Here is a 26,540-nt window from a genome sequence, read left to right as displayed (position 1 = left end):
ATTTCTTGGGATCGTCTTTAATATTGGTTTCAATTTTTTTTATATAGTTCTGATAAGCCTGATTGATAAGTATTTTTACTTTACTTCTATAGTATTTAAACATTTCAAGGTTATACTGTAGTCCAAACTGCTTATATTTTTTTAAATTAAAATATTTAATTTTTATATTATTTACAACTTCCGTAGTGAACCACGTCGGATAAGTATATCGTGAACTATTCATAGAATGTCTCTTTTTTGGGACGCATTTATCGAAACAATCAAATCTAATCTAATCTATGCCACGTAGAGCGAATAAAAAATTATGAGAACATAATTTTATGGTAATCTGAATTTAAATATGTGGAATAATTAATAATATCCGTAGAGACTATGTTTATTAGCTAGGTACTAAATTAAGAACTATCGCGGTTTATAGGTACATGAAGGTTAAAAGGTTAATCTACAAAGCTGTAGATTATGTTTGTTTGTAGGATAATCTCACGAACTACTGAAGCGATTTCATTCCTTCTTTCACCGTTGGATATGTACGTAATTCCTGATTGCTCTTTATAATTTACTACAGGCGAACTTACTACTTACTTTTGAATACGTTACAATTGTACACATAGATATTTGGTATATAATGTTTACAATTTTAGCTCTATGACTCTACAAATCGTTATAGTGCATAGGTATTATATTGCAACTGTAAAAACACTTTCTTCTATTAAATTATGAAAGGTATGACGCATGCATTACGTCGCAGAATTTTGTATGTAAATCAATCCAAACCTACAATGAGTGGTTCGTCTTCACTGAAATACGTAGTTTATTGTGAAATGTCACATGTTTGTAGAATGACGTTTACGTGTGAATTGTGACACATTATAATTATTTGTCTTAAAGAATGTGGGTATATTATATTATAGGTATTCTACAAATTACTCGAGTTTATCTTTATTTAGTACTTATTATTCTAAAGTGATAGTAACAGTAGTTATTAACAGTACCTACAATGATAACGCGTCGTGAATTGTGATATGCTGAAAACCTATTACAGTTTACAGTTAAACGAGAAAGAGTTATAATATATGTTTACACCGTTTTGTTTTATAAATAGTTTGTTAGTTTATTAAATTTTAAAATTATTTAATATAGATATTATATTATTATTGATTATCGGGTTCCTGATCAGCTTAATATATAAAATTTAGGATTGTGAACGCAGAAAACACCATATTCCATGTATCTACCTGCTTTCTAAATTAAAGATAGTAAAAGTAGTATAGTAGGTACTAGTGTAAAACAATCACCCAAACAAAAGCCTATAAACTCATGGAAAATATATTGTTTGCATTGTACGTAATGCGAGTTATTATGATTACCTACATAACAAAAGTAAGATAATCCTTTAATCCTTCTAGAGTTATTGCGGTTATATATAGTTTTACCTACACAAGGCGCCATCATGACGATGACTTTTTACAACCTTTGTAATGTAATTATGATACTAAAATATTGATTAAACTAAAGTTGATTTTTTACGGAAAGATCAACTCAAATTCAATTTTGTATCAACTTTTCAGGCGAAATACGAGCGTTTGATAATAATTTATTTTCATATGCGTATGCCACCGCATTTCCTCCTTTCCCCATTTTCCGTAATATCCTAATATATATAAAAATCTCGTATCACAATGTTTGTCCTCAATGGACACCTAAACCACTTAACCGATTATAATAAAATTCGCATACCATGTGCAGTTCGATCCAACTTGAGAGATAGGATAGTTTAAACATGTAGGTACCACGGGCGAAGCCGGGGCGGACCGCTAGTAGTATATAGGTAATCTAGTTGTGAAATTCCATAAAATTATAAACGCCATTTATTTTCTTACATTAGTATGATAAATACTAGGTAGCTACGTGCTCATTTGATAAAAAAATATTCGATTCGGTTTAAGTTAACCAGTGTAAACCAGTCAAATGTTATCGATAATTTCTTATCTCAAATTACTTCTACAGAATTTACAAATGCAAGCATTTTAACAATAAAATACTTATACAAATGTAAATTAAGTATATGATTTTTATCAGGCAATTAATATCATCTGCATGTACCTTCTGAAACCTAGGCATTGTACCATGTACCTTTGCATTAGGTATGTATATACCTAATGCAAAATTTTTATTCGTACTTATTATATAGCAGTTTTGAATGTTTTAACTTGAAATGAATATTTTATATTTTAACAATGAGGCGTGAAATTCATCAGTTGATTATTTCTGATCCTACAACAGCCTTAAAAAGGAAAACCTAATTACTGGAATTAATCGTTTTCGATGTATTTCTGGACAAGACGTAAAAAAGATTATAAAAATAATAAATGACCCAATAATATGCTTAGATTCTTAATATTACTTACATTTATTTTCATGGTGTCTCTTAATTATGAGATTTAGCAACATACATCATCATACTTGTACTTATGTAGGTACATGTTTTTCGCAGCGTTATAAATGTTATTGCCATTACAATAAGTAACTCAACTCCAACCAATTATTATTAACGATTGTCAAATCTAGTGCCAACTGGTTAGACTTGTTACGTGATGTGAAGTTAGAACGCAAAATATTTTGTATGACGACCGATTAATAGATCTCAATAAATCTCAATGAACACGTATGATCGCAAACAAATTATTTTCAGACTTTTTGCAAACAAATTAATACTTTCGGACTATGATATACATTGTATGATCAATTACTGTGTTTAAAAATAAAAATACATATTAAAAAACTTAATAGCAAAAGTATACATAAAGTATTAATTTCGACCATTAATTACTTAATACATAAGTATAATATAATATAATTATAAACGTAAAAATGTTTATCTGTTGTTTTGTTAGATTTTCAAGCCTGAAACAAATTGAAGTGCCGGCTATTTTTACTGGAATAAAAAAAATATAAAAAGATAGAGCACTACATCACAATATACCTCATATTATATAAATTACTATACCTATGTCAATTAAATATAAAGTAGTATAATCGTTGAGCTTTATATTAGTGTCCTATTTTAATATCGAGACTATATACTTCCTTTTTTTATGGAAAATTTTAAGAGACTATAAACTTTTTTCAGAATACCTCCATTACAAATGGGCCCAGTCAGTCTCAGATAATAGAGCCATTCTATAGTACCTATCGTGAAGTCTCGTAACTCTATTTTGAGTACCAACTACCAATATTAATGATGGTTTTTGTTCGAACAAACGAATAACGTGCAGTGTTTCGCTGAAGAAATACTTTATTTAATTAGTGACTACAAAGCATCGAATCTCGGTAGCAATAATTTAGAAACTGTAATAGTACCTACCTATAAAGCTTTGAAATAAAAATAGTGTTCTTTTATTGAACAAATGCGGAGACACTTGTAGAAGTAAAGTTGCCCTATTATTAAACTAAATTAAATTAACATATAACTGCAAATTAAGTCAATTCAATCAAAGAAAAAAATTGACAACTATCGTCAAATGCGTTTGAGGGCGCTTGTGCACTACAAGGAATTTTACTGTCCGGCATTCCGATTTTTTACGGTCCGGTGTGGCATGAAAAAACCGATGAATTGCTTGTGCACCTGTCCGTCTTTACTCGGATCAGTGCGGTACAGTTCAAGGAAGTTTGGCGGTATAATACTATCATAAATGAGGGCGTAGGGATGTGACGACCCCATCGCCCACGGTTGGAATATCTGTTGTCTACGTGACAACAGATATTCCACCCGTGCAATCAGTCACCCCGCAGGGCACCATGTGGCGAGGTGTCGGGGAGTAGCGACCCCGCGGGAACCGAGCGCTCCCGGGGGAGATCCCTGTCCTCACCTTTGGGCTGTCCCGGTGGCAGTTCGGAGTGAACTATGACGAGGTTCAGGATCCCCCACCTCTGGCTTGCCTTTGTTGGCCGTCCAGAGTGGAGCCGCCAGAGCTATATTCTCGGGGGTGGAAGTGTCTAATGGCGTAATAGCGGGGAAACCCGCTCCGGGCCCGCGGGCCCGCGATGGTGAAACCGGTGCCGCACCTCTCTACACCCCTAGCCGCTCAGCTGATGTTGCCCCCTTGTTGCCATTTTCGGTAACCTTTTTGGGAGCCCATCGACCGCGAGCTGGCGAGTCACCGTCTGCCATCACTTTCAATTTTTAATATTGAAAAGGCAGACGTCCATAGTCCCCATAGACCCAACCTACCGATCCACTGAACACCTCCTTCCATAACCCAGATTTTTAATTCCCATATTTTACAATAGTCCTGCATCGGCCGCGGACTGCCCAGGGCTGTATCTCTATAGTGCAGTTATGGGCAGGCTGCGGCTGGTGTCCCACAACACATTAAAATTCTCTAAAGGGCCTCTGCGTGTTGGACCTGTGTCCCCACGTAAGCCTCCCAAAGGACCGGGTATCTTCATTCTGGTGGTACCCGTGTATTATGGAGAGAATCATAAATGATTGTTTTTGCATTTTACAAGAAACGAGTAAAAAATATAGAAGGTGAAATATTATATTATTTCGTTATAATAAAAAGTAAAGTTCCGTAAGAGATTTAAAATGCGTGTTTCACTTATTTATTTTAATCGGTGACGAGGAGCTAAAGCTATTCCCACTTGAACTTTAACTTACCAACACTTACTTAGATAATAATTATAGGTCAATGCTTGGTCAATGTATATAAAATAACAATACCGACTTCTCAAATCTCATTGCCAACTAAAAGAAAGTAAAACAAGAGCTTGCTTTCAATTGGCATATGCAGTAAAAACAGTAAAATCCAAGCAAGTGGGCATTCGAAAACAATTATAGCTACAGCGACTCGTAGACACAAAAAACCATCCGGAATAGGGAAAAGTAAAATGTCGGACAGTAAAATTACGTATAGTGGACAAGCTAGTATATAGATTAATGGCGTGCCATACCGGACCGTAAAAAATCGGAATGCCGGACCGTAAAATTCCTTGTAGTGGACAAACGCCCTGACTCTACATAACACGACTCCAGCATTAGCATATTATTTATTATAGTAAATCAAAAACATGAAATTTACATTAGGCCCTTTAAAATTTTACTAATATACAATCCATGGACTAAGTCTAAATTCATTATCACTTCCAAGTTCCAACTCGTACGCTAAAAGCATTCATGATTTACTTGTAGTACCTACTTTTTACGAAATATTAAAAAAAGAAATACCTACTATTAACTAGTAATTCATTAATCCTACTAATATTATTTAAACACGAAACTATGTGAGAACGTACATCCAGTATATTAGTGACTCAGTCTTTCACGCGAAATCAGCAGACTCGGCCTTATCAAAATAGTCAGGATTAGTACCTAAATAGGTCACTACACATGTTTTGTTATGTTATAGGCATGCAAGAGAAGCCGGGGGCTCCAGCTAGTTGTTTATTTTATTACAAACAAGTATCATTAAGAACAATTTAGAAAGAATACAGAACAAAACAATCCACATTAGTGCGACAACGAATTAATTCTAACCAGTTTATTGGGAGAAAAAGCAACACGGAAACAGTCTGGTCCAGTAAGAACCAGCGATTGTTATTAAAACGTTTGCAACAATAACATTTGCTTGATGACAATTGACGTCAGCTTCTTTATTGACACGTCGGTATTTGTTTACTATCCTCGTGATAGTATCATAATAATAGCTATACGAGCCAAGAGTATGCAAGCTTGATAGCCCCTCCCTTATATAGCTAGGGATGACCGGCATATTATGGAAACGTATCAAAATGCTCGTCATCCTTACTTGTAATTAAACAAACGAGTCCAAATATAAAACGTTAATGAATGTCATGTAGAGAAGAATTATAAATCTGTTGAAGTTACTCCACAAAAATATACAGAACTTGTTTATGATTAGATGGCATGACATATTCCAAAACAGAGAACACAAGTAAAAAGCGAAAACTGTCGTCATGAAATGTTATTAAATTCACAAGTACTACTTGACATACATTATTATCTATTATTTTGTATTATTACAGTGCATGTTGATACTGTATAAGAGAATGTTTATAGTTTAGCACAAAACACCAGGATTATAAATTCAAATTTAGTATGTAGGTACCTATAAGAATTTCTCAATAATGTATGAAAAATCTCATACAATATCGTAATACGCAATACGTAAATATTCAATCGCGAAAGTATTATAATTTACTATGCATGTAGTTCCAAGTAGTTTTCAAGGAGAGCATAATAGGATTAAAATAAGTCTATTACATATTTCATTTTCCAAAGAAGCCTTATTTACGTATACTATAACAATAGCTAGCTACTACCTACGCATAAAAATAAACCAGTTTTTCCCAGAACCAAGGAGTTATTTGCGGATAACTAGGCCACAAAGCTATTATAGAATGTAAAGGTAAGCAATTTCAGGAATACTGATAAAGCTAAATTATTCATTTATATCATTAGCGGTATTTATAATGACTCAGAATACGAGTTTTCTTATCAACGAGTTAAAAAGGGCTTAGTTCTTTTTTGCATTGTAGGTGATAAATTTTATTACCATTCTCAAACTATATTGACACTTATTCTTATTTTGAGGTACATAGTACCTATTTAATTGTCCTCAATGGCAAAATAACGAAAATAATGTAACCGTTTATTAAACACTACATTTTAGCTTTGTTAAAATCTCAAAATTTATGAAATATCTTATTTAGTTTTTATTTTGTATATATTTATATTCATTTTATCATTTATTTCAGTGATCTCCTTTGTAAAACGCGCGAAGCTTAATTTTTTTCATGCGTTCATGATAATGAATAGCACAGGCAAGCGCCCAATTTTCACGTATAAAAACGTGCAGTACCTACGCAGTACGTGTTTTTGTGTGTTTTTCATAGTGAATTTATTTGAATTTCGCGTTTACAAATTAAAACATTCAGATAGGTACATCATTATCATTAAAAACATACATTTTAACAAATATTACTTTTTTAGATTATTTTTATTTACATTATGTCCTACCTGTGTCCATTATTTCTTTATAATTACTTACAGGAAAATACAGCTCATATCAATCTAATAACGAGTATCTAGATTGGCAGACAAAATTATATGTCAAGTTAATTGCAGTGGGTACTTAATGGAAAATTCCTCATAATGAAACCAATTCATAGAAGCGAAGTAGCTTCTTTGATAAAAAATAATGATAACGCGTATTTTACGTAAGCCATGTGTCATATTTTATCGATCTGATAAAACTATGCTTTTTTTAATTACGCTGTAAATATTTTTTTTATCAAAACCTTGGGTTTGAGTCTAGACTATTCCTATTAACTGCTATACGATAGCAAGTATGTGATGGATTACCGGTAAAGTTTCGTTTATATTTTGTATGAGATTTCTAGTCTTGTTGAAAAAATCTTTCTGGTCAGTTATATTCATAATCGCTTAACAGTTAGAAACCTATTATATGTAATTTTATAATTCTTCGTATCTCTACAAATAAAATTAAGCAGAAGAGTTTGTTTGTTAAGACGGAACACGATGGACGGTGAAAATGTAGAGCGCCACACATTATGTAGAGTCGAAGTCAATTTAAGTTCGTACAAGTAAGATGTTAGTAATTTTGGAATAAATCATGTCAATTTTTTACATTATCAATCATAGTCTATATAAATATTTAAAAAAATTGACTTGAGGCTCATTTTTTTATGAAACCTAGAAAATATTTAGGCAGATTTCCTTTTAGAATCAGTATTTGGGAATTTGGTCAGGATGAAGTATGACAAAATGATGTAGGTACGTATTATTTAAAATATAGGAAGTAATTAAATATCTCCTTAACCGCATTACTGAATTCTTATCACCGATAAAAAATTTACGAGTACGCAGATACCACAAATAAAATTAGGTAGGTATCTAAAGTTAATCTTTTAAGCTCTTTTCATTTTTTATCTATTGTATAGAAATTAAAGACCAGGGTTTTTTACAGTCTACTATTTTTATCATAATTAAATTTAGTCCAAAACATCTACGAAATACGAAATCGTAAAAGATTAAAATTATCAAATCTTTCTTTGTAAAACACGCGACAGTAATAAAATTGTATAAAATAAAAGGCAATTACATTATGAGAAAATTAGTCACTAACGGACGTTGTGGCACTAATAAAATATTTTCATAAAATTTGTAATATATCTCAGCATATTATTTAGACTGCCGTCATCGGGTTATAGCCATTCATTGAACATAATTTACAATTCACTGTTCGCGTTGATTCAATGAGCGCCATTCATGAGTTCTCGAATGTTCTAGAGCCTTTGAAGGGAACGGGGGAGAACCCTATAGTCCAGGAGGAATCGGCGCATGAGTACCGAAAACTATTCCACCTCAATTTTTTTACGTGATCCTCTTCAAATTGCCCTACTGATGATATAAATGCATGTTGCCATGGGGCAACCCGGTGCCATATTGTTTAAACCGAAATTGTTTAAACAATTGCAAGGAATTGTTATTTTTCAACCGGACAAATTTTTTTTATATTTTTTATCGAAATACCAATAAAAAAGGTCCAATTACTTTTCACGATAAAGTTAATATTTTCAAAGATATGAATTTTTTAAGGTTTGAAAAATCTCAAATTTGGGTACTTTCGACCCATGAAAAATATATTTAAAAAAAAAATAATATATAAGTAATATTTTTTTTTCAATTCTCTATACAATAGTTAATAATATTGTTAATAGAGATTTAAGAAAATTTCATTGTTTATATCTGTTTTTTAATTGTTAACTTCGCGCGCTCACAAGTACGCGCCGCTTACCTTTAAGTATCGCCGTCTCTCTCTTACTCATGCGCTGCATCGGCCTCTCTGTGTCTTGAATCATTATTTATCATTTATCTTAAAAACTATCAACTTTATCAAGATTTCTAAAGAGAGCAATCTTATTAATAATTAAATTGTCTACAATTTGTTTCTTATATATTTTTTTCTGAAATCAATTTTTTTAAAGTTATTTAAGCATAAATTGAAACATGTAATTAAAATTACTTTTTTGTCAGTTTATATTACTTTTTTGTTATTGAAACAGCAAGTAAGGTAAAAGACCCAGTTATTGACACTGGCCTAGTTGTTTGACACTCGCAATTTGATTTTAATTAAAAGAATGAAATGTTCTCAAAAAACCAAAGATCTTAAAATTTTTAATTCAAAAATTATATTTATTAATTTATTAGAATTGATTTGTTTTTTTTTTAACTAAAATAAAATTTAAAGTGTCAATAACTAGGTCTTTTACCTTATTAATTACATTGAATAACTTCTTCAAACGAAAGTTATAGATGGAGAAGTATGAAATAATAAAACAAGATTTAAAAATAAGTATTTATTTATTATCAATATTATTTTTATATATTATATTCTTACAGTCTTCTGAATCACAACCACATAGAAGTATGCAACTTATATTATTTGTGAGCGCGCGAAGTTAACAATTAAAAAACAGATATAAACAATGAAATTTTCTTAAATCTCTATTAACAATATTATTAACTATTGTATAGAGAATTGAAAAAAAAATATTACTTATATATTATTTTTTTTTTAAATATATTTTTCATGGGTCGAAAGTACCCAAATTTGAGATTTTTCAAACCTTAAAAAATTCATATCTTTGAAAATATTAACTTTATCGTGAAAAGTAATTGGACCTTTTTTATTGGTATTTCGATAAAAAATATAAAAAAAATTTGTCCGGTTGAAAAATAACAATTCCTTGCAATTGTTTAAACAATTTCGGTTTAAACAATATGGCACCGGGTTGCCCCATGGCAACATGCATTTATATCATCAGTAGGGCAATTTGAAGAGGATCACGTAAAAAAATTGAGGTGGAATAGTTTTCGGTACTCATGCGCCGATTCCTCCTGGACTACTACGGCCGCGGCGCTATTATCTGAGAAGCGAGTGCATGTGCATATAATGTAGTAAATATTTAGTAATCTGTGATAAATGTTAAGATAATATTTTTAGGTTGATTTATTTTTGTATTTATCCTTTCAAGTTTTTAATTATGTTCAATTACATTTTTTTACTACTTTTGATGCAATCATTGCGGATATCCATTTCCGTAATTCAAAATAACTTATTAGTGTTGACTAATGTTAAAAAAATACAAACATTTGAATTTTAATTCTAAATGAGTTATTATTATGAAAAGGGTTAAAATAAAACAGTATATAATATTGAATAAGCATTACTTATATTTTGATAAAACATCAGATCAGACATTGTGGCATACATGCATTTAGATACTACTGCAATTTTCGCAAAGATAGGATATTATATTATATAATACAGCTTCAGAAATAATATCTATATTCAGGTAAATATGGCAGTTCTAAACATATAGAAATAAGGAACTTTTTATCGTTCCAAAACCAGACAGAATAATACTTTTTCCATCTCATAATACTTTCCTTACAGATATGCTCTACATATACATATTTTAGAATCATTCAAGATTACACGCCATCATTCATATTTCAGTTTCACTGACACTTTCATCCTTCTTTATTTAAAGCTGGTCCATTTATACAGTCAATATTAACATCACATAAAATCGTGCAAAATATGTAACATAATATAATTATACTTAGGTACAATCGGGACTCGCCCCAGTCATATTCAATAATAAGTATTTAGTACAATATATATACTTATCTATCACTGCCTATGTATGACTACAATTTGACTAAAACTGACCATTTGGTAGTTCAATTGGTATGGAACAATATTTCAAAAATAATTTCCAGATAAAAAATGTAGAGACGGAAAATTTTGTTTACTTTTAAATTTTAATATATTATTTAATTGCTTTACTTCGGCAGCCAGTAATATCAAATATACCGCTCCATAAAATAAATATCTTACATAAAACAAATCACAGAAAACGTATTACAATCACGAACTGCCATTACAATCTATCCCCGAAGTTATACAAAAGCTACAAAAGCTCTTAAACATAGCCTAAACAAGCCCTCGGGTACCTTAAACTAATCGCAGTCTTAAATCAATCACCATACAGACCTATTACAACCTCATACTTCGCCTTAACATTTATATAAAATGTGACACAAAACATGCAATCATTAGGAAAAGCGAACCGAACTATAACACAATAGATGGAAAATTAGGTTTTCGGGATCGTTCGCTGACACATTCACAAGTACTCAACTGTTGCGCACTATCGCGTACATATCACAGATGGTGTTCCGGCGCGGGCGGCCTCGCTCTGCTCTTCGGCCAGCCGCGGCGGGCGCCTCACAGATAGGGCATGCAGGCGGTACAGTGCCACTTTCGCTCGGGGGAGTCGGCGCGCGCCCTGTACACAAGCACGCCCGGTTAGCTCACGAGCTCCTCTCCTCCGCTCGGGAATCCGAGCGGCTGAACGCCCGCTTTAGCTTCTCCACCAACCTGCTATGAAACTTGTCCGAGTCCCGTCCCGCACTGGGCGGGCTAGCCGAGCCCTTGGGGCTGTCCTGCGCCCGTAGCGATACCCGCGACGGCGGCATACGGCCGTACGACGCGGAGCGCATGGCCGGTGCACTCCTGTGGGGGCTCAAGGCCGCCGCGCGCGGGGAGAAGACTGGCCCCTCCGACCGAGACTCTGACACCTTGCGCATCCGACCGCCGATGCCGGCCTTGTCTGCTGATTCCGAGGCCCGTCTTGACCGCTGGGAATTGTATATGTCCCAATCGTTCTTCATTACTGGCATCATGAACGCCATCTCGGCGAAGACAACGGTGGCTCTTGAGCTTTAACGTTTTTGGTACTTATATTCAATGCGTCGCGCAAAACTCTTGGTGTTTCGCGGAAATTCACTCAACGATCGATAGATGTTCTACTGAATCTTTATTCTTTCACTTTTATAGAGATTTCCTTAAACTGATATGAATAGATTTTATTTTTATTTAGTATATATTTTGTAGTATATATTTGTCACATACACGTATAGACAACAGGGGAAAAGGTTGACTTTCACTTCAATGTCACTGCCTTTGAACCGGTTACCCTGATGTTCACCTTTGGACGAATTGTGGCAGAATGAGTATTCGTGAAAACACACCCTGATTATAAGGAAAATATCGGCGCCACTGTCGCGACGGATTGAACTGTAAACCATTATGGCTGCATCTCTCGTAAATAAAGCACAGTGTAGCAACCAAATTAAAATCTAAATAAAGATTAATTTATACATAAGCTCAAAAAAATTATAAATATAAAAAAATACATTGCAATTCCACGTATAAAATGAAGATGTTTTTAATTATTTCTTTTTCTACTTGCCAAGAGATGTCATCATAAATTTAATAACAGTCTACTCACTACTAGATGGCGTTTTAGGTATTTAGAAAAGTGACATCTATGTAGATTCTTGAGTGCAATAATAATTTAAATTAGACCGAACGGCCGCGTCGTGCTTTGGAAAAAATTGGCCTCTCCGCTTGTGACACAGCGGTTCTTATAAATTGAAGAAAACCGATGACTTGCAATTTTCCAAGCTCATATTTTACCGTATCTTGCAAACATTACTTAGGTATGAGGAAATGGGAAAATGAAACATTACTAATATTGAAATTCCTCTCTGAGGCAAGTTTAGTGAAGAAACAGTGCAGTAAATGCTATGAAATTATGATCAAGAAATAATAATGACAGAAAACTGGGATAATTGATATAGTTTTAATTATTGTATTAAGAATGTAGTAGGTATATTGCGTAGTAGGTAAATTTGAGCATGCACTTAAAACTTTAAAATATGTTTACAGTTATGAAAATTAAGAGAGATTATGAATTATAAGTATAATAGGTATTATGTTTCTTACTTACCACAAATTAGACAGATATTCTCTAGTAATAGAATCAATGCAAAAATTTTCTTTTAAAATTTATTATATTATTGTTATTAAATCTTTCGAATTTTGAGGCAGTGCAAACATTGCATTCGTAATTATTCGATATAAAATTCAATATAAAACAAAAAAATTAATAAAACAGAGTTGTTATTTTATAATTATATATTTAATGTTATAAATAAATGCAAAATTATTTGAATTTGTTAAAATTCTTATAATTTAGGCGATCAAACAAATAAACACATTCTAGCCATGTAAAAACTGAAAAAATAGAAAATAAGATACAATCTGCGATTAATTTGAACACATTATATGTTTTCAAGATAAATAATATTAATATGTGATTTGATACATGATTTGTAAAAAAGTGCAATTAATGAAGCTAAAAGCTTTTATTTTAACTAGATGACTATCGAAATTCGATCTCTCTCGACCTTTTTCTTTGAAAATTCAATACAATTAGTTACAATTTTCATAAATATAAAAATCTAAATTCTCGGTTCTAGGTAGGACTATATTATATAAAATCTCATTAACGAGCAAATTAACAAAACGCTATTAAAACGCTAATACATAAACAACAAATTAACTAATGGAGATTAAATCGTTCCGCTTAAAAAACTTTTAAGGGTTAAAAGCAAAATGAGTCTATAATTGAACATAATAAATTAGCTAATAATCTAATGTCATGAGTTTGATAATAATAATTAAACAACAACCAAAATTAATTTTGAATATCCTAACTGATAAATATGTCATATCACAAGCCAGTTTCACAAGTTATGGATATGTTCCGCGCAACTTATCCGTCAGTTAAAATGAAGATAAATATATGAAAATAAGCCGAAAAGTGTTAATTAAGCTATCAATGGCTTTATCAGCGAGTCTTGAATGTAGTCCTGAAGTATTAAAGTACTAAATGAATATTATTTTTGACGTGATAACGTCTTTAAAATCGTTTTAGTCGGGTGACATGTTCAGAAACTTGTGTCACACCAAAACCTCACGAGCGCGACCACTGCATTATGTTATCACGTGAACATCTCGATCGTAAACCTACTTTACAAACAACCAATTTTTTAAAGACACTAACATTATTCCATGTCTGATAAAGAATTTAATAAAATAATGAACAAACCGCGTTCAAAACCAGAAATAAATAATTTGGAAAATCCAAAAGTGCACGCCTCATAATTTTTTTTTAATAAATATTTATTAATTATTATTTTTGTTTATTTAATAACAATTAAACCACATCGAATCAGACCCTGAAAAATGAAAGGGTTCTATTCCTGAGCATACTCAAGCGTAAGAGAAAAAAAAAGACTCGATTAGTAAAGTATTTCGGTCGCTATCGTGTTAACAAGAAAAAGGATCCGCACATACAGACACACGGACGTCCAAGACAGAACTTTTTTAAACTGTTTTTTAACTATAGTCCTTTCCACCTAAGATGATTTCTGTGACACATCGATTTTTGACACGTGTAGAGATGTCTTTACTGAAATCGTATCAATTGTTTCCGATAATCGATAATATTTTATATGGAAATGAAATCGATTTGATTATAGTACCAAAATTAGTTTTTTCGGCATTTCGCCAACAATTAACTAAGGAAACTTAGCAAACAACAGCAACAAAAAGTCAACAATAACAATTAGTAACAATAACAGAATACCACGTAGAGTATCAATATAAAAATGCAACTTGTATACTAGACTGACGCACTCGTACAGACGATTGACTCGATTGACAAACGATCACAAGATGGGCGCCGATTATATGATTTTCCAACTCTATGATTTTTCAACGATCCATTTCATGTACACGAATTGCGTAGGTATTATATTTTTGTGTTATTTTATTTTGTTTTTCATTATATTAAACTAAACAATACTGTTTTTGATTTATAAGCTTAAGATGTTTAATTTTAATATTTTTGGTAATAATGCCGCCATAAAATAAAAATATTATGCACTAAAATTATTTTGGCGTTTTAAACATAAAATACGTAATTCGGAACACGATGAAGTGTCACAGGAATCATCCTAGGTGAAAAGGACTATAGTTTAAATAACAAAAATGACATCAAAAATATCATGAACGTTAAAAATAGTGTTTTTTCTTAATATGTGTGTGTATGTATTATCTTACAAGTGCAATGTATGATACATAAAGACATTTTAAGTTTGAAAAATCAGATGTTTTGCGCGAAGTGACAGTAGTACCCACCTCAACGCTTCGCTATGAGGCGTGCAATTCTTATAATCTAAATACATATCAATAAGTTTTACAATATTAGCAAATAACCACATGAAGACATTAAAAGCAACGAATGTCGAATAAAAATCTATACAATATATAAGTAATTATTAATAAAAAAACTAAAGCAATAGTCATGATTTAACAGGTGGGATAATATATCACAAATGAGAATAAAATCACAAATTTAACTGATATGAGATTATTATCGAATATTCCTACATTTTCATTCAATCACATTGTTCAAAATACATTAATTTGTTTATTTTATCAAATATAAAAAGCCATGTTAATGTCAAAGATGGACGGATGGATAAAATATAATGTATATCCCTTAGATTATGGATTGGTCTCCGCGCGCGCGCTACGACTAGATGCCGCTTGCGTACTTGAAAAATGCGGCAACTTTTAGTACGCCGAATTCGGCGTACCCGAGCCAGTCGTGTCACAAGCATTGTGTGGAGAGGGCATACCGATAGTTTTTGAAGATTTTGGACAAAACCCGAAGTAAAATGCCTGTTTGTGCCATAAAACTGTGTAAAAAAAAATATAACAAAAAATAAGTGAGACACTGGGATCACGTACGATCAGGAATAATCGTATTATTCGAAATTTCACCTGTACTATAAAAATGTTGTTTACGAAAATACGACGCCATTCAGTGTTGCCGTACTGCATATCCCAAAAAATACACATGGTTAAGGAAATCTTTTAGCAATAATTTGAACTTTTCATAATGTTTTTTTCAATACTATTACAAACGTATATATAAAAAAGGATAATTATAACAATAATTTATTTCTGTTTAACCATGTTTAACTGACTCATATGTTATTTTTTTTATTACCGCTTTTTACTTTTAAGTTTTAAACAACCTTTGTGGCATCGCAAGTGGATTTGAGTCGCGTGTTCATGGGTTCGATTCCCGGCAAGGCCAAGATGAAAAAAAAATATTTTTCAATCTTCAGCCCATTACCCATTTATGAGGTAAAATTTATGTGGCTGGCAGTACAATTCTTCACACACACTAGTGTCCTAACAAATTGCCTTACACACACTACAGAACTGAGTTGCCGCACTCACGGAGCTATTGTTTTTAGGTGAGGCGGTATCTAGTCGTAGCGCGCGCGCGGAGACCAATCCTTAATCTATGGTATATCCTCTCTTTGACAATTTATTAAAAAAAATAACCATTTTATTTTTGTTAATTCGAGACAACAATTCGAGTTGCTTTATTTATACTTGCAATTTGAACATGAATGAATGATATTAATGTATGAATTTGAAAAAATATTCCTATGAAGCAATTTTGTATTCTTTTTTTAACGCGTTTTTCCGCGTACAAAGAGATTTACCGCGTAAAAAATTACAGCCAGTACGCATTTAAAAATTATTTCACAGTTAATTTATACTCGTATTAGTATCATACGTTCTTTCCGGGTCATAATACCCATTCAAATTGACCATAGTCAGTAGTTCCACCAAATGTCTTTGGTAACCACACTCCATGAGTTTTGTTATCACTTTGTGGAGATATTTAGCGAGTTTCTCGTATAAATGGTAAAGTTCTTCGAGTTGCGGGTAGCTGGAGTGAGTGAAATAACCGTTGGCTTCCTTTTGCTGCCATTCTCTGTAAATTTGTAAGACTTTGTTGTAGACGATGTGTAGCATTCTGATTCAATTAAAATTACATGAATATATTAAAATTGATTTTGAATAAATTAAAAATAACAATAAAATATAATTTAATGAATATTAATGTTTAATATTAATAAAATATTTCAAATATCATGGTGCTTGTATGGAATAAAATACAAAAATGGCAACTTTTATTACTATGTTTATTATCTTTAACAGAGATATGAAGTACATAGACTTACCCAGCTTTCAACACGCGACTAAATTTCAGAATAACAGTGAAAATATCATTCAACAATTTCATGACGGGCGTCGATCTATTGTTCAAAAGACATCTAAACAGTACATTTTTTATATACACAACGTGGCATTCGTACAAATCGTCTAACGTTCTGGCTTTCTTTAGATCTTTCTCGAATTCCGTCCAAGAGGTTAGAATGCACGTGGTCACTATGTAATTATCCAAAGCCCGTATTAAAGACGCCATTATATGTCGGTACAATTGTATGGAGATATATTGCGGTGACCGTAAGATCTTTCTCGAATGTTCCCGCGATAGTTTTACGGAGAGTTTCAGAGACTGTAAATAAAGTGATTTTATATATGTGGTGAAGTTTTTTATATGTTAAAAAGTATACAAATTTAAGGAAACGTTAGATCTTTTAAAAGCTCGTAATAATTTTCAATTTTTTTTTTACGATAATCACTTTGTAACCTTCACAAAAAATAACTGTCAGTCAAGAAACAAGAAACATAAAAACGAATCAATTTTAATTTTAAAAAAATATATAAGAAAAATCAAATGTTATTGATATAAAGTAACCATTAGTTTTTCATTTTTCCGTATTTAGTTGGATTTCATTAAAAAAAAAACTCACCTCAAAGTCCTCGCTCAAGACCCAAAAGATTCTTCTCATCTTGATCAAAAATTGAAACACTTTGGCGTATCGTAATAATGCTTCTTGCGATAAAATAATATTTAGTGGCCAATTAACTGTGTATGTTAAAGACAAACACTGCAAAACATCTGGGGAACTGTGTTGAAAGCTCAGTGGAGATTCCGTTATTGTAAACGATAAGTTCTCTGAGAATTTATGAACATCTGTAAATTTAAAAAAAATATGGTGTGTGTTAATATGTAATAATATATTTTTTTTTAATACAACAATGTCAAAGCTTTAAAATTTAAATCATTTGGTAAGGTCACAACAATTATATCAAGTTCAAAGCTAGGTGTTGCCCCGGTTTGGCAAAAAGAAGCAGGTTCGAATCCCACTTGTTGATCGAAATTTTTCTATTCTTTAAATATTTATGGTTTTATAAAACATTTTAATGCTAAGAACACTTAATATTAAATGCAAGAGCCTTGTTTAATTCTAGTAAATAATTAAATCTTACGTGATATAGACGATCCGAGAGCCTTATCCAAAATGTTGTGTAAAGTCGAAAAATTTAACAACTCTTGTGGATTTAAAGTTTTCGTTAATTTCGTGAATAAATTATGGCAGATACTTCTTGAGAATTCTCCGTCCATTAAAAAGAAGTAATCTTTTAAACTTCTCAAATGTTCATACATATCTAGATTTACGAGGAAATATGTGAGAATAGAATTATTGACTACTTCCAATTGATATGTCAATGGTAACATTACAGATCTTTGTAAACACGCAGTCAGTGTTGCTATATTATCGCAATCAACCTTGGCAACCTCTTCTTCACTATATCGTGAATTATAAATATTATTGTATGGCTTTTTCTTTATTTCCTCCATGATAAATGCTGGATGCGTGTATGGAGATGAAATTCCGTCTAAATCCATTTGGCTGCTGAAATAATTTTTAGACTGTCCGTCCCAATTCTTCAATCCAAACGGATCGAAATTCTCGAGACTGTAGGACCCATCTAACACATTAAAAACCGAGGTTTTTCTATAACTCTTTATTATATCCGTTTTAGTAGGTGAATTATCTGGGCTAGTTTGTACTTCTGAAGCTGCAGTTTCATCATCAACTATTATGGAGAAGTTAAATCCTTCAGAGGTTAAATATTCTTTGTCTGGTTTGATCGGTCCTGTTTCTAAATCTTTGCCTTCACTTCTAGGTGTAAATATGTCACTCGTCATTGGACCGTCGACCGGCATTTCTGCTGTGGTTGGCGTTTCTAAGTCAAGCTGTGAATTAATTTTGTGGAAATAATTCATGTACTTTATACAAGAAAACATTTTCAATATAGTACGATAAAATGACAGCGCTAAATTTGATTTTCTGTTCGATAATTAAAAAAAATAAACCCATTTTTTATCTTTAATAATTAATTACCAAATATCAATCATGTCGAAAAAAAAACATAAAAGCGTTTCATTACATTGAAGTATAGTAATGCAGTAACTTTGACTTTGACTTACCCGTGGAAACAATTCACCTGGTGTCACCGCCCCAGTATTAGAGGAAGCGTTTATATTCAGCGTAGGTTCACTAAACGGCTTCAAATTCAGCCTTAGCCCAGATTTCTTTGTAGAATCAAATCTTGTTTCCGATCTCCCATCATAATCAGAACCTAACACTTTATTCTTATTACGCACAGCTTCTTCCTGTGCTATATTCGCTGGCTCACGATTTGCCACTTTATCTAATGGCAAATTATATTCTACACCTAACACTTTTTGCTTATTAATTAACGCCTCTCTTTGCGCTTCTGTTCTTGGTTCCTGAACACTTTCTTTCTCTTCTGTTTTTACTATATTGAACTCTGCACCAAGGACTTTCATTTTATTTCGCCTAGCTTCAGTAAATGGTGTCTCTTCGATATTATTTTCTTCATCAACTGTAGTTAAACGTATTATCGGATGTTTTACTTGATTATTATCATTATCAGTCTGACCAAACTCGTGGCACATAACCTTTTGTTTATTTTTCAAAGCTTCTTCTCTTGCTTCCATAAATCGTAAATTATCATTGACTTCATCTAGTTTCGATCCAATAACGTCACTTGAAGTTTCTTTAGATGTATGATGATTATTTTCAAAATCTCTGATAATATTTCCTTGAGCGTCAAGCTCTAATTCATTATCACAAAGTTTGTCTTTCTTCCCGACACCAAATATACTTTTAGCTGCATTGCATATGGCACTAAATACGTCACTTGATGCTTGAGCTTTATTTCTATTTATGTTATGTTCAGATTCTGGTGCTTCGACATTTTCAGAATCAAGCGAAGTCGTTGATTCCACCATATTTGGATCGTTTTCAGAAATAACATCTTTATTTTCTTCACTATTATCACCATCTAGTCCATCTTCTGATTTGAAATCACTTTGTATTGACATTGCCATAATTTCTTCATTCCTTTGATGTTCCAACTCTAACTTTTCCCTTTTCAAATTTCTTTCTTCAGTCGAAAGTAACTGCATTCGTGTTTGATCTAATTGAAGGCGTTTTATCTTCCATTCTGTGTGTATTTTGCTTTTCTCTACTTCCATGTTTAACTTGGAATAATATTCTAACATTTTATTCCTACAAAAAAAAACACATTCATATCAAATTCAAAATTACATTTGAAATTTTATATGAGGATTATTACTTACTTTTCAACATCTCTTAGTTTAGAGTCCACTTCTTCTGTGGCTTTTTCAGCGGCTTCTTCTAACTGATTGCGTTGTTTTTCTCGTTGCTTCGCTTTATTTTTGGCCGCTTTGGCTTCAGCCATAGCCGCTTCTAATACTCGAAGTGAATGCTGTTTTTCAGCAATAATTAATTGCGCTAGACGTTTTCGTTCAGCTATAAGTGAAAGTGTAAGTCTTAAAATAAAAATCTAATAACACTGAATTAATATAAATTGTATTAAGTAGGAAGGTTGTTTACGACAGAACATACGGCATTGAACGGCAATTCTACGAAAGTTTTCTATACTATAAAAATGAATCGCAAAATGTGTTGGTAAGCGCATATACACTCGAGAACGGCTGAACCGATAACATTAATTATTTTTTTATAATATTCCTTGAAGTATGAGAATGGTTCTTATGGAGAGAAAACGTAAACATGTACCACATGCGAAGCCGGGGCGAACCGCTAGTTTTTTATTAAATAATTTTTTTTTCCCTTATAATTAAATTATGCTTACCAACGATTTTCTCCATAGTCTCAGCTTGTTTAACAGACGCCATTTCAGTGAAGGCTTTCCGTTCGGCCTCTCTCTTGAGCAGAATCTGATCAAATGTAACGGGTTCACCGCTGACGAACAGACACCTAGTTCTGTATACGTCTAGTATTTGTTGTTCTCGTTCTAGATCATCAAAATTAGGGCAACACCGTACAGAGGGGTGATCCGATGATATGAGAAGGACGAGTGGATCCTGTGTATTGAATTTTATATTGTTAAACAGTGATATTTAGTATTATAGCAAATGTTTTATAAATTAGTTTTTTTTCTAAATAGAATGATAATGATTAGAAATATACTTCGCCGAAAGCGGAAGTCGCGGGTTCAAATGCCGTGATGGATGTTTTTCTATTCTTTAAAATTTTCTCATATTGAAATCACCAATCTATATAATTGAAATGTTTTTATTAGAATTTTATAAAACTGTTACAGAAGAGCTTGTAATTTATTTTTTACAAGTTTATTAATACAAGTAATTTAACAGTCTTGCATTTTTTAAGAATAATTGAACTTTACTGGAAAAAATTTCTAGAGAAATTGTTTGATGATGCGTGACTACGGACATACATAGTTTAATCAGCATAAAATTGTTTGCTTTAATATTAAATCAATAACAAGAATAAATTCACTCACAGTAGGATTACACAACTTCAAGAGTCTCAAAGACTTTCCACACAACAGTATGAAACTCGCTAAAGGCCTTAAAAAATCTGGTACAGCCACGCTCAATGTAATATGGAATCCCTTATCCCAATATCTTTTTGTTCTAGAATTTACATATTGGCTATCTTTTCTTATGAAAAATTCATAGAAACGATCATCCAATTCACCTTCGAATATAAATTTTTCGATGAACCTACAAAAACAAATAAAAATTAGTAAAACCAGTATATATACAGAACTATTCAAAAAAGAAACATGTTTTTACGTAAAATAAACCGCTGCCGTGTTAAAATATACTGTAATAATATGGCTAAGGAAAATAACTTATAAGATACATACTTAAAATAGACTGTGCATACAGTAACAAGGGAATTGTAGAGAACGAGTGCCGTCGTTTTGTGTGTAACAAGTGATATTTCATTAAAGAGGTAAGACATCAACTCAGCGCCGTATGGTATTGTGGATTTCGCATCTGAAACATAAATAATTAAGTTTGTTTTCCTGGTTGAAGGCTTGAACATAATAAAAAATAATATTTTTTTGTAAATAAACTTAATGTATTTTTTTTTTTATTTTAACAAAACAAATCGACTCAGTATAAAAATAAAAATAAACATACAAAAATAACAAAAAATATGTCTTATGATTATTCGCGATGATACTGTCCAACAGCATTTAAAATATGTGAAATAAATAATTAAATTATATCTTACCACATTATTTGAGGAGATTCCCCTAAATTGTGTTAGTACTTAGTTAAAATATTACTCAAACATCTGAATAATTACAAACTTACCAGTCTTATTAAGCTTGTATATGGAAGCAATTGTTTCAATTTCATATTTCAATGGTTCCATATGATACAGTATTTGCAGTAGAGTTGGCATACAATTCAGATCATCTAACTTGTTATTACAAAACTCTTCAAAAATGTCCGTTGCTTTTAATCGAAATTCCAATAAATATCGCCTTACAATTTCTCTTGAAGCCTGTGGAAAATATTCCATATTAAATAGTAAATAACAGTAGAAGGAACCCATTAGTTGCATACAGGTTTCTGATAGCCTAGTTTGAACAAGACATTTTTTTTTTACATAAAGCAGATTATATTTATTTAACGTGATTATTTTTATATTGAACCGAACCAAGCTTCTTAAAATCAGTATAAATATGATAAACAAACCTCAAAAACAAGCCCTTTATCATGAAAATGGTCATCCACACTTTGATTGAATGCAAAATCATATAATCGTCTATAGTATGTGCCTATATGCAGCAATGGCAATATATACCCTTGCAAATGTTCCTTAGATATACATTCTAAAACTAAATTCTCTTTTATAAAGAAGTATTTCGTATCCTTATTGTATGGAAATGATTTAGTTTCTATGCCAACTGAAAAATTAATACATGATGAAATAATTTAATATTATTTAAGCTATAATACATTTCATGGTTTTCTGAAACTTTCAATGAAGTTTATTTGTATTTTTTTAATAAATGGGCAGACATTTCCCATTTAATACTCTGCACTGATTTCACAGCTTCTTGAATTCAATTAATTTCAATGAATTATATACTAAAACCTTCCTCTTGAATCACTCTATCTATTAAAAAAACCGCATCGAAATCCATTGCGTAGTTTTAAAGATTTAAGCATACAACGGGACATAGGGACAGAGAAAGCGACTTTGTTTTATACTATGTAGTGAAGAAACAAAGTTAATTATTTATTATTACATACCAATTAAATACATGATATGTCTAATAAATTGCTTCTCTGATATAATACTGAGGTCTGACATAAAACCACCATAACTTTCTTTCCAGAGCATCATTTCTCTTGATGAAGTTGCTATCAGTTGTCTTTCATGTACTAGTGGTAGTTTGGCTGCAAATAATTATTTGTATAAAAAAAGTTTTTACACATTTTTGGAAAAAAATTAAACTTAAAACTATAACACATACAGGATTGAAATTAAATTTAAATGTGGCTCTTTGTGAAACTCAAAAAAAATTGGAAGTAATTCTACTAACATTAATTATTCCTGCAGTGTAGACTTCATTATAAAACTAAATTTGCTTATATAAAAATTAAGATCATGTGCAAATGATTTGTACTTTTTAGTTTTTTACTATAAAACCTCCTCCTTTTTTGAAATTGGTTAATAAATGCTAATTATTACTATTAATTTATTAACACTTTCATATACATATTATTACTCACATACATAATCCCAGATATCACCAGGCACATCTTTATCAACTTGTGACGCTATTTCCCATATATTTATCTCACCTATTTCTACTATAGGAGATTCTTTAGGCTCTACCTTTACCTCAGTGCTTGCAAAAGATATCTGAAATATTTGTTTACAATGAAATATGCAGTATTAAAATATAAACCTGCCTAATTAAACAGATAACTACTGAATTTAATATTTAGTTTTATAGCATTCAAATATTTTATTTATTTAACACTTTATTGTGCAATAAACCAAGTACATAAAATAAGAATTCCTACAATACTACTACTACTACCTACAATAAATAAAAGCAATTATAAGATTAAGTAGAAGTAATTACATAATACAATAGAATGTATACTTATATAATTCTAAAAATTACTTCGGTGACTATTGGATACTGTGATCTCAAAATTCTAAATTACATTTAATGAATAAAGGGAGCTCCCTGCTAAGCTATAACTGTAAAATATTTCTAAACTTCATAGATTATTATTAAAAATAAAAATCCACATGCATATCCTAATACTATTATAAAGGCGAAAGTTTGTATGTATGGATGTTTGTTACTCTTTCACGCAAATACTACTGAACCGATTACAATGAAATTAAGCACACATATAGAGGGTAACTTGGATTAACACATAGGATAGGTTTTATCCCGAAAATCCCACGAGAACGGGTTTTTCTTTGAAAACGCGGGCTAGTATATTATCTACCTTTGGTTCAGCTGACTGAGATTTTGGTATGACCAAATCTCTTGGAGTTGTCAATCTTGGCAAATTGAAAATATTGCTGTCCGAGTATGGAGAGAGTTGAGTGGATGTCATTGATGATAAAGACATGGGGCTTAGAAATGTCTTCACCTCGACACCCTGCTGGGAAGAAACATCTGGAAGCACTGAAAAGCAATAAATAAATCTATAATCAATGTGTTATTGCAGACAAAGTAAAAACATTTAATAGTTATGACACAAAAAGATAGCAAGATCCGGAATTTTATAAATTTCCTAGAATTCTAGAATATTTCATGAATATTTATAAATTTTCGTAAGATTCGAAACAAGAGTTAATATGGGCGTAAAATAATACAATTTTAAAAACCTTTAGAATTCTATGAATTTCTTATTTTAACTTGCGATTTTGTTGTCTTCCAGTAATGGAAACAAATTAATAGTTTCAAAATATATACTTACGTGATCTTGAATCAAAACTTTCAACTGTATATTCCATATAGCTGTGTTTGTTGTTCAGATTGTTGGCAACATTCTTTAGTTTGAATGGTAATTCAAATATGTATGATGGATAATATGGATAAGGTTGAGAACCAAAAGCTTCTCTTTTTGGTTTTGGTAACATTTCTTGTAGTAACCCAAAGGTAAATGGTTTCTGAAAAAGAAATACAGTTCTGAGCAATTGCCTCAACTATGAAGTTGTGATTTGTTATTCTAAGAGGGAAATTTTAATTAAAGCACAAAAAATATGCATTTAATTGAACAACTACTGTATTGATATTGAATATTGTTTAAATTTAAATAAAAGATGAAAAAAGTAATATTTTTATGTAATGTCAGCAGCAAAAGTGATTTATTCTTGCATGAGCCACAATAGCTTTGACTAGTCTTATAGATGACTTGGGACAAATGATTAAGTTGGATTAAGCTAAGAAAGTCTATCAAGTATCAAGTATCTACAGCAGTGGACGTAAATATGATTATAATTGATAAATACCTGAAATATTTCTTGAGACACATCTTCAGGCACAGCATTATGTAGTTTAACAAGGAGTTTAATAACCCCATAAATATGTTCCTTATTTTCTGGTAAATTTCTTATTTCACTGATAGTTTTCTTAAGCTCGATACATTGTTTGTATTCAACAACATTTTTGGCACTTTGCAGCATTACAAAATGACATGAAAGTAATTCAACTAATGGATCTCCTCCAGACAATGAAAGCTCGGACGAAGTCCCTTTCAATATTATTTCATATGAACGGGACCGCATTTTCGCCGCAAGTTGTTTAGGTGAATTTCTGGTTTGTTGACAATATTTTTTTGCAGTTTTTTCACATAATTTTGTAAGTAACTCGTAAACACTAGCATTTTCATAGCGGTCATTGGTGGTTTTAGAAACATCCATTATGAAGATATTGTAAACAATATACCCAATATTGTATTTTTTGTAAAAAAATAGTTTTGTTTCAAAATAACAATTCACAACTCCAAAGCCACATAATTTTCGGTTTTACTCAGGCCTATAAACGATATAGATATTGATATTTATAAACGAGCACCTTCAGTCTTTACAAATATTAATTGCCCTTTTGATAAAATAACGTCCTCATCCTATTTTTCTAATAATTCATAATTATTTTCATTTAAACATGACGGCTCCGGGCAATCCAAATTCCAAAGATGTGACAGTGTGACACAGGACACTGACGTCTGACAGTCGGATATTTGGCATTTTTTTTTTTGTGACAAAAATGTTGCTATGGATGGATCAAATCTTCCAAGTTAAAAACTGTGTAAAAACTCAGAAAACCCCCGCTAGAATAATAAAAATTAGGAAACTATACTATCTGTAATGACCTAGGGTCGAAGCCGACGCCACACCCCGGACACGACACACACAC

The 26,540-nt window shown here is 31.7% G+C and overlaps 3 protein-coding genes across 3 annotated transcripts in view; all 3 read right to left on the bottom strand.

Annotated features, from left to right (window-relative positions):
* The window catches only part of LOC149907107 (uncharacterized), a 108,821-nt gene that overhangs the window by 51,636 nt on the left and 30,645 nt on the right, over nt 1-26,540 (bottom strand). The gene's annotated exons all lie outside the window — the stretch shown is intronic.
* On the bottom strand, nt 10,257-12,112 carry LOC149907113 (uncharacterized). The gene is made up of 2 exons (XM_090104166.1): nt 11,493-12,112; nt 10,257-11,400 (listed from the first exon to the last, which is right to left on the bottom strand). Exons 1-2 carry the CDS (start codon nt 11,804-11,806, stop codon nt 11,340-11,342), a joined length of 375 nt encoding a protein of 124 aa, XP_089960292.1. The 5' UTR covers nt 11,807-12,112; the 3' UTR covers nt 10,257-11,339.
* Nucleotides 16,340-26,313, bottom strand: Grip163 (gamma-tubulin complex component 6). The gene is made up of 16 exons (XM_090104164.1): nt 25,634-26,313; nt 25,099-25,291; nt 24,622-24,803; nt 23,884-24,016; nt 23,401-23,547; nt 22,840-23,051; nt 22,453-22,645; nt 21,996-22,128; nt 21,627-21,849; nt 20,955-21,186; nt 20,416-20,608; nt 19,237-20,344; nt 18,231-19,002; nt 17,711-17,934; nt 17,075-17,412; nt 16,340-16,824 (listed from the first exon to the last, which is right to left on the bottom strand). Exons 1-16 carry the CDS (start codon nt 26,042-26,044, stop codon nt 16,596-16,598), a joined length of 4,923 nt encoding a protein of 1,640 aa, XP_089960290.1. The 5' UTR covers nt 26,045-26,313; the 3' UTR covers nt 16,340-16,595.

Source organism: Colias eurytheme, chromosome 7 (genome assembly GCF_061535395.1).
Source record: "Colias eurytheme isolate Ceu_HAF_F1 chromosome 7, ilColEury1 Martin Lab GWU primary, whole genome shotgun sequence".
In the NCBI taxonomy this organism is placed as follows: Eukaryota; Metazoa; Arthropoda; class Insecta; order Lepidoptera; family Pieridae; genus Colias; species Colias eurytheme.
This window is presented reverse-complemented; position numbering and strand designations above follow the sequence as displayed.